Source organism: Prinia subflava, chromosome Z (assembly GCF_021018805.1).
Source record: "Prinia subflava isolate CZ2003 ecotype Zambia chromosome Z, Cam_Psub_1.2, whole genome shotgun sequence".
NCBI lineage: Eukaryota > Metazoa > Chordata > Aves > Passeriformes > Cisticolidae > Prinia > Prinia subflava.
Genome location: NC_086283.1, coordinates 49,664,822 through 49,677,169, shown reverse-complemented (window position 1 = coordinate 49,677,169; position 12,348 = coordinate 49,664,822). Strand labels below are relative to the sequence as shown.

The 12,348-nt window shown below is 38.4% G+C and overlaps 1 protein-coding gene across 11 annotated transcripts in view; it reads left to right on the top strand.

The window, feature by feature from the left end:
* The window catches only part of HNRNPK (heterogeneous nuclear ribonucleoprotein K), a 20,894-nt gene extending 8,546 nt beyond the window's left edge, over positions 1-12,348 (top strand). For 9 of the 11 annotated variants that reach the window (XM_063423882.1, XM_063423878.1, XM_063423875.1 and 6 more), the window contains 8 exons: positions 739-867; positions 1,328-1,629; positions 1,980-2,034; positions 5,778-5,828; positions 9,581-9,602; positions 9,680-9,762; positions 10,218-10,387; positions 11,142-12,348. In XM_063423882.1, coding sequence (XP_063279952.1) covers positions 739-867; positions 1,328-1,629; positions 1,980-2,034; positions 5,778-5,828; positions 9,581-9,602; positions 9,680-9,762; positions 10,218-10,387; positions 11,142-11,175 — 846 coding nt within the window. In that variant the 3' untranslated portion in view covers positions 11,176-12,348. The remainder of the gene's footprint in view (positions 1-738; positions 868-1,327; positions 1,630-1,979; positions 2,035-5,777; positions 5,829-9,580; positions 9,603-9,679; positions 9,763-10,217; positions 10,388-11,141) is intronic. The other 2 variants (XM_063423879.1, XM_063423885.1) reach the window with 1 other exon arrangement.

Below are 12,348 nucleotides of genomic sequence, written 5' to 3'. Positions count from 1 at the left end.
TGGTAGAACACTGTTTTAAAGAAAATATTTTTACTTCATTTTATTAAAATTGTATTAATTTCGCCTTTTAGAACAGACTGTTGCATAGTGCAGAATTATTTATGTGGTTGGACACACAAAACAGTCTAGAATGAAGGCATATCCACAGTAGATGTACTGTGAAAAGACTTCACGTTTGGTTTTGTATTTTTTAATTTTAACACCTGGAAGAGCATTTTTTTTAAAGTGAAAGAGTGAGATTTTAAAAATTTGATGGTCTCTATGAACTGAAAACACAGGACTGAGTTTCTTGGTGTTGTGTTGAAGGCAGCTTCAGGTCAGTTCAGGTATAAGCCAATACGTGTTTGTATGGATTAAGAAAGGCAAGATAACTAGACATAATCCTTGCAATGTTGCCATCTAGGCATCCGAAGCATGTTTAATTTAAAGCTAATACAGCCTGTAAGCTCACAATGGTTATGTGGTCGTTTTTCTAATACTTAATTAAATGATGTGTTGTAGATGAGTCACAAATGAAATGGGAGAAAACTAAATTTTTTTTCACCTTCCTACAAAACTTAAAGCAGCAAGATTTTTAAAATATATAATCTAATTCTGTGTGATAACTCCAGAGCAAGCATGCAGATTTAAGACGGTGGAACGTAATTATCTTTTGAATCTATTTTTAAAATACTTTAATGGTTTTATAAACTTGTTTAAAATATATTTGGTAATATTAGATTTTTTTTCCTTCTACAGAACACTCAGACGACCATTAAGCTCTTTCAAGAGTGTTGTCCTCATTCAACTGACAGAGTGGTGCTTATTGGTGGAAAACCTGATAGAGTTGTTGAGTGCATCAAGATTATCTTGGATCTTATCTCTGAGGTAAGGTTTATTAAATTTATTTTATTCTTTCATTGGCATTCGTGAATGTTTCAGGCAATAGTTGGATGAAAAATGTTGTCTTTCAGTTTCTAAATTCAGTACCTCCTACTTTCCCAACAGCAAGGTGATGGACAGTTATGAATCTTGGGAACTGTTTCTGTTGCTTAGAATTGGGGTACACCTTATGAGGGAGGAAAGCAGTTTTTGGTACAAGTGGGCCATTTGTGCTTTCCGTGTCAACAGAATGGAAAATTCAAAGAGGAAGGGAAACAAAATGTATCTGCCACATCTAAGTAGTTTTACTGCCATGGTTAAGTTCGCAGGAAGCGCATCAACATCTCCTTTCTTGGCAGCCTTGTGAAATCAAGAACATGTTCCAAATGCATATATGTGTTAATTAAGTATACCAGTTGTAATAGAACTGTCTGATTTGGGGAATTGTTCTGTTTGTTTGTACTAGTCTCCAATTAAAGGACGGGCCCAGCCTTATGATCCGAATTTCTATGATGAAACATATGACTACGGTGGCTTCACAATGATGTTTGATGATAGAAGGGGACGGCCAGTGGGCTTTCCGATGCGTGGAAGAGGAGGTTTTGATCGAATGCCTCGTGGTGGACGACCTATGCCTCCCTCCAGAAGAGATTATGATGATATGAGCCCTCGCAGAGGACCTCCACCACCTCCACCAGGTCGTGGTGGTAGAGGTGGCAGCAGAGCTCGTAACCTTCCTCTTCCTCCCCCACCACCTCCTCGTGGCGGGTGAGTCGTTGTATAAATGCATTATATAAAAACTCATGTTGTACATCTGAGTCATCTTCATGTTTCCAGTGATTTTTCCATGCTTCCATATTGGTAGTGATTGTGCAAGATTGAGCCTGCATTAGACAAGAGTATTATGAAATTTACTGAAATTTAATTACCTGTTGCGCTGTAGTGAATTGCAAGGACTATGTTCAGTAGTTGTGGAACTTTTGATATTCAGTACTTGGGTAGAGTAGTTTGATACTAAGTTATATGTGAACCATGAATGAGGAAATCCAGATTCGAATAAACAAGCTAGGTCATAATACACATAACACAATTAACTGCTGCTGCCTTTTTTGTTTTAGAGATCTGATGTCCTATGACCGAAGGGGCAGACCGGGAGACCGTTACGATGGCATGGTATGCTTTTAAAATTTGCTCTGTTGTGTCCCTAAGCACAGTTAGCATGCTGACTTCCTGTTGCTGAACCACATGTACCTTCATGTGGGACATACATGGCTCTGATAGCAAAACCAAAATGTTTTGTCCATACAAGTAGGCCTCCTGTGGATGAATATTTGAGGTGTAAATGGTACTTCTCTGTTTTCTTTCTTTCTCTCTGTGATCATTAAGATTCAGAGAATTTGACTGTGCTCAGCTCTGTAGGTTTTCTTGCCTTTGCCCTCTTTCAGATATTTTTAATCAGCATGACAGAAATAGCAATTGCTAAATTTTCAGATAGAGAAAGCATGTCAGGACAATGTTCTCTGAGGAGTTACACAAGCATTAACACTAAAGGTTGGAAAACATGACCATTGATACAGTAGTACAGATTTTGGTACAGTATCTGAGAAGAGCTCTAATTAATGGAAGGTGATGGCTCTTTTGAATCAGTTCTGTGTTTTTTAGTTTCTCTGCAGAAAGTCCACTGTTAATTCCAATTGTTTTGGAGGTAGAACCCTCCTTAGTTGAATCCTACATCAGTTTTTTTCTGGAGGGAGAAAAAAAATCTCATAGTATGTGGAAGCTTAAAACAAAGGTCTTAAAATAGTCTTCTATGTTGCCTTCTGAACTGTGACACCCCATTAGTCATCTGCTGCTCTGAGACAAGCTACTTCTTCCGAAGTAGAAAATCCAGCAGGTTGTCCTGGTTTCAGCTGGGATAGTTACTTTCTTCTCGGGAGCTGGTCCGGTGCTGTGTTCTGAATTCAGTATGAGAGTAATGTTGATAGCATGCTAATGTTTTTGGTTTTCCTATGTAGTGTGTATCCTAAGTCAAGCACCTAGTGTCTCATGCCCTGACAGTGAGTAGGTACACCAAAGAAGCTGGGAGGGGTCATAATCAGTACAAGTGACTGGCTGAACTGGCCAAAGAGATATTCCACACCATAGAACATCATACCCAGTATATAAACTGGGGCACTTACCCAGAAAGGAGGATCCATAAGAGTTTGAGGATGGGGCCTGACAGTGATCAGCAAAGTATGAGCAGTTGTATCATGGACCCTTGATCGTATTACTGTTTTTTTATTGTTTTGGGGCATGATGGTGATGGTTGCTTAATTTTTGTTTGGTTTTCTTTGGTTTGTTTTTAACTTTTTTCTCAGTTACTAAACTGTTCTTATCTCAACCTTTAAGTTTTACTTCTGATGCTCATTCCAGTTCCACTGGCGGTTGGGTGGGGAGATGCGAGCAAGCGGCTGTGTAGCTCTTAGTTGCCAGCTGGTCTTAAACCACAACATCGGTGGATCTCTATAGTAACAAACTTTTCTCCTCTGGCTTTGTTTGGCACCTTCTTTAAGATGACAGTTGACACTTCCTTTACTTCTAAATTAATGTAAAAGATAGACATGAAAAAGAGCTATGAAATGGGCTACCTAAATGGGCTTCACATGTTCTCCTTGGCAATAAGAGTTACTGGAACTAAAAATTGCATGAATGTCATGAGCTTATTAGAAATAAAAGGAAATATTTGCAGTTACAAATGTTTGCAGTTACAAAAAAAACTTGTTTCCTGTGCTACTCTATGGAGCTGCTCTCATGCTAAGAAGCTGGAAGAAGGAAGAAGTACACCTCCAAGATTCCTTATCTGTGTTATCAGAGCTTAGGTTTTGTGTTCTTCTATTTGCAGCTTATAAAGCCTGTGCTAGAGTATATAAACTCTAGAGCGGCCTGCCCTTCTTTGGGTATTTGGTTGAGCACAGTCTTACTTTGCTCGACTCTTGAGCAGTAGTGTGTTCTAATTTTGTTCTATTTTTATTCCAGTCCAGCTAGAATAGAAAATCCATTTTGACTTAGGTTTAGCCTGTCAGGTTGACCTTCACTTTATTGACATGAATTTCTACACACTAGTGGAGTAATTTCTGCTAGTTTGGTTTCTTTCATGGAACAAAAAGCAATTTCATATCTTTTTCATGGTGAAGCTGCTCATGACTTTGGCTCCTTTGTGACTAAATATTATAGCCTGGTTAAAGTGAGAAATACTTCCTAACAAAGATAGTATTTCATTTCTAGTTTTAGTTAATTATGATCCTAGTGTTCTAAATTGTGTAAGCAGAAAGGAAATCACAGTGAGTGATTTCACTTGAGACATTACAGCCTCAAGTATCATGCCAAAAGGTAAAGACTTCCTCTGCTACCCTTTGTTTCAATTAGAAACTCCTGTATAGCTAGAAGTTTTAATTAAACCAGTATTACTGTGCTTTGTGATCTAATTATGGAAAAACTTCTATTAGAGAGTAGAAGTGCTCTTTTCACAGGGATTCTATCCTACATAAGTGTAATAAAAGGCAACAGTTGATGAGCACCTCAAAAATAGTGGAAAAATTGAATGTACAGAAACAATTTTTTGCCAGTTCTCTTTTTCGTTAAAGGCAGAAAGATCAAACAGTTGACAGCCTTTAAGATTGGGTGCTGAACTGTGGTTTTTCCAAAATTCCAGAGATAGGACAATATTGACAGCCTGTAGATGCTGAGATGAGAAAAACCCATTTTTATTTTAAAAGATGAATAAATTCCTCTTGGCTGTACAGAGTTAATCACTTAAGATGATACTTGTCTATTAGCCAGGCTTAAAGTTGTAGAATAAATATGTACTGCTCTTTAAATGCTCATTTGACTTACAGTCTGTTCTGAAGCTTTTTATCCAAAATACAGATCTGTTTATCTGCATATAGAACTATATATTTCAGTGTAACTACTCCAGATCAAATTCTGGGGACCATAAGGGCTATTATGATCTGAAGAATCCTGTTTTCTGTGTTTCTTAACACACTCATTCTCAGGGGCATGTTAAAAAATTAGTAAAGGAAGAATGTATGATAACTGTGCTAAAAGGAAGTAACAAAATTTCACTTTCCTAGGAAACTCTTAAAAACCAGAAAAACGTACTGCAAAAGAATTTGACATCAGTTAGGACTGCAGACAGGGTTTTTTATAAGATGTAAAAGTTAAGCTCTTTGCCTTATCCAGCCGGTCTGTCATCTGATTTCTGTTACAGTTCTGAGTAGTGACTAGCAAAAATCAGCCTGCAGTATAAAACGTTATGGATGCTAAGACACCCTGTTTCAGAAACCCATTTTGCACAAATATCAACTGCTGAAGTTGTAAAATTCTGAAAGAAAAAATGCCATATATCATGTTTTAGAAACATAATTAAGTTTCTAATAAAATTAGGCAGTGGTAGATTATTAGTCTACCTATTGGCTAGATGAGGTATTTGGATAGTAGAACATAAGAAGCAGTGTTCTTCCTGCTTAACCTGCAGTCGATGTAATCACGTGCTGTTACTTATTTCAGTCTTACTAAACCTCTTTTTTTCTAGCAGATGACAGAAATGAAAGATTGATATAATACTTTTACATGTAAAAACATAAAAAGATTTTTTAGAAGAAATCAGAAGGGTCGTTTAAGTCTTGCCTTGCCATTAGTTTCTGAGCTTAGAGGAAAAATCTGCTAATACCACAGAAAGAGAAGGAAAACTTAAGTTGCCCATTTAGAGTTACCTCAGTGAGTCTTGAAAGTAGTGTAAATCACATAATTTTAAGTCTTTGCTAATAGTATAAATGTTCTTTGTACCACTATGCATTTTATTTGGTTGTGACATTCTCTAAAAGTCTGTGTGACCTGGACTTCCTTTCTTCCTCTTACATTACGTCTGGAAGATGATGCAGTGTCATGTGGATGCCTGTGATGACATGCAGCCACCAGAGCTGGTAAGTGTTTTCAGCCTGTTTTTTGGAAACTGCTTTATTGAGTAGCTTAAATGATAAAGCAGATTTTTTAGGAGGTCTTGAGTGTAGTCCATGGCAACTTGCACCTATCAAAATTTATAAAGCCATTCTTCTGACTCTGAATTTAGTGGCAGACTCAATGGTGTGTCCTTTGAAGGCAACTAATATTGGTAGAAATGTAGAATTATGCAGCAGCCTGCATAAAAAATAGAGGAGCTTTTCTCTTGCCTCTTTTACACACTATTACCATTTTGATAAATGGTAACTTTCTTTATAACTGATGCACTGTAGATGCATGTATTTACAATTTATATTTTGTGTTACTTTCTTAATGTGGGTTTTATTTGAAACAGCAAATACTAAAAGTAGCTTTTCACTTTTATTTGTGAATAACTATATTCACCTATCAGTCTATTTGAAAATACATCATTTGATCAGATAGATTTTGGGATGTTATCACAGAATCATGGAATAGTTTTGGTTGGAAGTAAACTTAAAGATCATCTAGGTCCAACCTGCCATGGGTAGAGAACTTTGAATTAGACAGGATGCTCAGGGTTCCGTTGAACCTGGCATTGAACATTTCCAGTAATTGGGCATCCCCAGCTTTTCTGGGCAACCTGTTGCAGTGCCTCACCACCCTCACAGTGAAGAATTTCTTTCTAATACCTGAACTAGTCCAACCCTCTTTCAATTTAAAGCTCTTGCTCCTTGTTCTTGCTCTGCATGTCTGTGTGAAAACTCCTCTCCTGCCTTCCTGTAGACTGCCATCTGGAGATGGAAAGCCATGGAGCCTTCTGTTTTCCAAGCTGAATAATCCCAGCTCTCAGGCTTTTTACAGGAGATGTATTGCATCCCTCTAATAATCTTTGTGGTTCTTCGCCAGACAAAATCCAGTAGGTTCAAGTCCTTAATGTTGGTGGCCCGAGAGCTGGATGCAGTACTCGTGCTGGGGTCTCAGAGAAGTAGACTAGCAGGGCAGAATCACCTCCCTTGACCTTCCGATGCAGCACAGGGACACGGTTGCCACTCTGGGCTTCAAGTACTCATTGCTTGGTCATGTCCCACCTCACCCACCAGCACCCCCAGGTTCTTCACGGCAGGGCTGCTCTCTCTCTGTTCATCCCCCAGCCTGTGTTGATACTGGGGATTGCATCAGCTCAGGTGCAGCACCTTGCTCTTGTTAAATTAAATGAGATATCCATGGGCTCACTTTTTGAGCTTGTCCAGGTTCCTCTGGATGGCATCCAGTCCTTCAGTTCTGTCAGCTGCACCACTCAGCTTCAAACTTGCTGCAGGTGCACCTAATCTGTTTGTGTCCTTGATGAAGACGTTGAATAGTACTGTTCCCAGTGAAGGCCAACCCTTGAGGGACACTTCATGTCCCTTTAAACTCTGACATCCATTGTTACTGCCCTCTGGATGCAACTATCCCTGTTCAATAGTCTACCCATGGAATCCATCCCTCTCCAGTTTGGAGGGAAGGATGTGGGGACTATGTCAAAGCCTGTACAGAAGTTCAGGTACATAGTCCCTCTAGCCCTTCTCTTGTTCACTGATCTAGTCACTCTGTTGTAGAAATTATGGAGTACATCAGGTGTTGGCAATGTCTTGAAGATGGCAAAATGCTGCCAAATTAATATGTGAAAAGTCAGTTCTTAGTTTAAATACACAGCAACTGCCGTAAAATTGCATTTTGTAGTCTGGAGAGGCAGATGTGATCAAGGAAAGGTTTTTTCTTTAAAAGAAATTAGTTCAAAAAGGAATCCTGTGAGAAACACCAACAGCAATATGTCTGTGTATGCAGTATGCTGTGTGATCAGCTTCTCAAACCTTAAGTGGAGTTCTTCATTGTCTTTTATTTTGGAATCCACTGTGAGCTCTATTATGTTGTCTTATAATATGTATTGCTTAGTAACATGATTAGACAGTACAGGTTGCTTAGAGACATAGAGGATAAGATCAACAGTTTGATCTGAATAGCTTCCATTTTGATGTAAAAAGAAAGATAAGGAGTATTTTTGGGAAGCTTGTTACATTGTAACTTCTGTGGGCCAGTAACTATGAGTGGTTGAACTTGAGTGGCTGTCAGGAGCCCCACCCAGCTGTTCTCACACCGCGTCTTTAATAAAGTGATGGGAGGAGGTAAGACAGAAAAGTCTGTGGCTCATGATTAAGACAGGCAGATCACTTAGTAATTAACATCATAGGCAAAATAGAGTTTGCTTGGGGTAAGTTTACTGCCACTTTGAGTAGCATGGTGAGACACATAAAAACACCTTTCCACATCTTCTGTTTCTTCACAGACTCGATGTCTGCTCCTTCATTCCTTACTCTTCTGCTTCTGCTGCCATGAATGGGGCAGGGGTGATAGGGAGCAGCAAATTCCAAGTCAGTTCATCACACTTGTCACTGCGCCTTCCTCCCTGCACTGTTCCCCTGCTCCAGTGTCGGGTCCCTTCCATGGGGTGATACAGCTGTTTGTGAACTGCTCAAATTATCAGTTTCCAGTGGACTGCAGTTCTTAAGAGCTGTTCCAGTGTGGGTCCCCTTCATGGAGCACAGTCCTTCAAGAGCAGACTAATTTGGTGTTGGTCCCCTCACAGGCCACAGGTGTCTGTCTGTCTGTGCAGCTTCCTTCAGGGCATATCTACCTGTTCTCAGCATAGCATCTCTCAGTGGGCTGTAGTGTAGTGATCTGCTGCAGTGTGGTTCTCTCCATTGACTGCAGGGCTCCATTCCAGTGCCTGGAGCACTTTTTTTGTCCTTGCTCACTCTTACAGTCAGTGCACGTTGGGAATTTTTACTCTTTCTCTTAATATTATCACTGAAATGCCACCAGCTTGGCTGACAGTTTCAGCCTTGGGCACCCTCCAGCCTCGTCTCATAGACAGACCCAGGAGTCTGTTGAGAAGTTGAATTTGAGAGAACCATGTATATTTATTCTCTGCTTCTGTAGGAAAGTATAAATATGGGGTCTTGCACACTTAGAACACATTAGATGAAGTGAGAACTTGATATCAAATGCAAGTTGACAAATCCTAGAAAGGGCCAGGAGTGCTCATTGCAGTGATTTGCATTTGGTATATGATGGTTTAAGTGTAACAGAAGCAACTCATATAATGACTGTTTATTCAAGGATGTAAAGGGGTTGTAGCATAGTCAGAATCAAAGGTGTAGATGTAGTAGGATGATTTACTGGGCAGACTTCTGTCCCGGAACTGGAGACTGGAGTCTCTCTTGAGCTGTCTTGGTACTATTAGTAAGGCTCTATTCTGATTTTGTAATTCTAATGTTTAGTACAGAGGTCACAAGTAGATCAGCATCAACAGCTGTCTGCAAGAACCTGAGATAGAGAGACTGCCTTGGTAAACCGGCATGGCTGAATTCTTTGTCATTTTATGCGTCATTCATAGAGGTTTTGATAGGGCAGGATAACAATCACTGAATATCTGGAGTTGGATGGAATGTACAAAAATCATCTCATCAGCTTGTGGTCCTGCACAAGATGGCCTCTGGTGCAAATGAACAGAGTTAAGGAGATCTTGCTCACACACCTCTTTTGTTTCTACTCTTCCCTCTAACCTTTTGACGGCACAACACTGTTATATCAGGATTCAGGCTTGTGATGTTTGATTAAATCGGCTCGAAGTTAACAGTATAGTGCTTAAGATAAAAATGTGTTAATGAAGCATGGCTGTTCACATTAATGTCTTTTTCTCTTTCTCTTACAGTTCGAGGGTGGCTCTGGTTATGGTAAGTGTTCATATAGAACCTTTGCATGTAGTTCATTATGTAGTTACTTAAGGGCTTGATACATACACTTAAATCAGATTATTCTTATGCAGGGGGTCGTGGATCATATGGAGATCTTGGTGGACCCATCATCACAACACAAGTAACGATTCCCAAAGATGTAAGTAAAGTTGATTTGCTTTCAACTCACGCTTTGTCTTAAAAAAAAAAAAAAGGTCACAGCCATTTCTCAGACTGTTTAAGTAAATCAGAAATACTTAAAGTGCTTGATAAGTACAAAACAAGTGTTTCTAAATCACCAACAGTGTATTGTTTGACTGTTTGGTTTCTGTCTTCAGGGATACATTAAACAATTTTACTTGTGGTTAATACTCAGTAATATAGATGGTCCTTGTAACTCGTGTTTTGCAAGTGAGAGCTGGCTCTCCCAGCTTTGTCTTACCTGTGTTTATACAATTAATAGTGCAGGGGATATCTTTAGGCTATAAAGACATAAGCTCCCATTTCAAGACCTAAAACTGAATTTGTGGAAACTACTCAAGTGCTGTTGTAACTTTGTAATGTTTTGGAAAGACTGTTGTATCAGGAAATTAATGTTTTTGCTTCCTTCCCTAGTTGGCAGGATCTATTATTGGAAAGGGAGGCCAGAGAATCAAACAAATACGTCATGAGTCAGGAGCTTCGATCAAAATTGATGAACCACTAGAAGGCTCAGAAGATCGGATAATAACTATTACAGGAACACAGGACCAGATACAAAATGCACAGTATTTGCTGCAGAACAGGCAAGTTAAAGTTTATCATTGTCCCTACTGTCAAATTAACATGTATTATAAAACTGCTCTCCTCTGTGAATCAGTTTTTTAAGAAGGCAGGTTTTAAGTAATGATTTGAACCTAACTTCTCTAGTGGTAGTTTTGCCTTGATTCTCTTCTGTTCTCCATTCTAATTAAAATGAAGACACCCTCAAAACTAATCTTGCTGGAAGACATCTTAACCAAGCAGTCCTCTCCTTTCTCTGGTGAAAACTGCTGCAAAAAACTACTTGTAATAAATTACATAGAGCCTGTAGAAAATATAGAAGATTTCAGTGGATGTTGGCCTAGTTCTGTGTGGAAGACTAGTGATTTTGTTGTTTTTAGATAACTAAATTGACAACAAATCACAGTCTGCCATATGGCACAGACCATGCCTCTACAGGACAAGTTGAATCGATTTGGGGCTGTTATGCAGCATTTCACACCTTGCTGACAGTACTTTGCCTTTTCTGCCAAATATTAACAGCTACACATAGCAATTGCTGTATTAACATTCTGTCTGCTATAGCAGATTTTAATGTCTTAACTGGAATGTTTGGGTTTAGATTACTAATATTTAACTGTGCCTGAAATACACTAATGTAATTGTTAGCCATTGACATTTTAAAATTACATACTTTTAAATGTGTTAGGAATTTGTAATTTAGTATGCTTTATGAATGTTGATGCAAGATGTATGGTCCATCATTCTAATACATGCTTTTTTCTTTTTCTTTTATAGTGTGAAGCAGTATGCAGATGTTGAAGGATTCTAATGCAAGATTATTTTTTCTTTTTTATAGTGTGAAGCAGTATTCTGGAAAGTTTTTCTAAGACTAGTGAAGAACTGAAGGAGTCCTGCACCCCTTTTTTTTTTTTTATCTGCTTCTGTTAAAAAAAGCCAACATTCCTCTGCTTCATAGGTGTTCTGCATTTGAGGTGTAGTGGAATCTTTGCTGTACACCAGATGTAATGTTTTAGTTCCTTACAGATACATGGGGGGGAAAAGGGCGCACAAGACTAACATTGAAATTTTGAAGCGGCAGAGAGAGTGAATTCTATTTTTGTTCATTGTTGGTGGTAAATTGTACTGTTTTTCTGTAATTGTTGTGAACACTCTGCTTTATGTACACTGTATCTTACTTTGAAGGGGGAGAATATGGTAGGCCACACATCCCTGACATTTGTTGAGAGCAGTGTGCAGAATGTAATGCTTTTTTGTAAGAAACATTTTAGGATTTTTAAATAAATTTAGTGAACCTATTCTTGGTGGTCATTTTTCTTCAGGTCTACATAAGGTCATAACTAAAATGAGTTCATCTAGTTTGTTGGGTTTTTTTCCCCCATATAAATTAAAAGTTGCTGTTAAGGTTGCTCTTCAGTTTCTTTGATATATAGACGGAGTTATGTGGGGTTTTTTGACAAATTAAAGAGATTGTGTGAGAACAATGACTGCTTTGCTGTTTGGACGGAAAAAAGAGATGAAAATACTCACGGAAATGTTGTGTAGAACTTGACATTTTTGCAAGTGTTTGGCCCTCTTTGCAATACATATATATATTGGTGACAGTATATGAATAAAATATTTTAAAACTTTGTGATGTCACTGAGTAAACAGTGGTAAAGTACACCTGGTTTTAGACAGCTTGCTTAATGCAGAGTTGCTCTACCATTACTGAATCAATTACACCTGTTTCCTGAGCTTTTGTTTGTATGAGGTAGGAATTGCAAATTGGCAAGTTGACAATATAACTATGTAACTTGTTTTTCACTGTATGCAAAACTTCAACTTGTTTCCCAGATGTATGTTGAGTTCCGTAAGAATTATTTGTGAGAAATTAAAAGAAATATAAAGCCTCTGGATATCTCATGTAATACCTTGGCATTTGTATTTATAGTTGAAAGTTTTAATTTCACTTCCTGAATAAAAACAGATTAAAAAGTGTAAA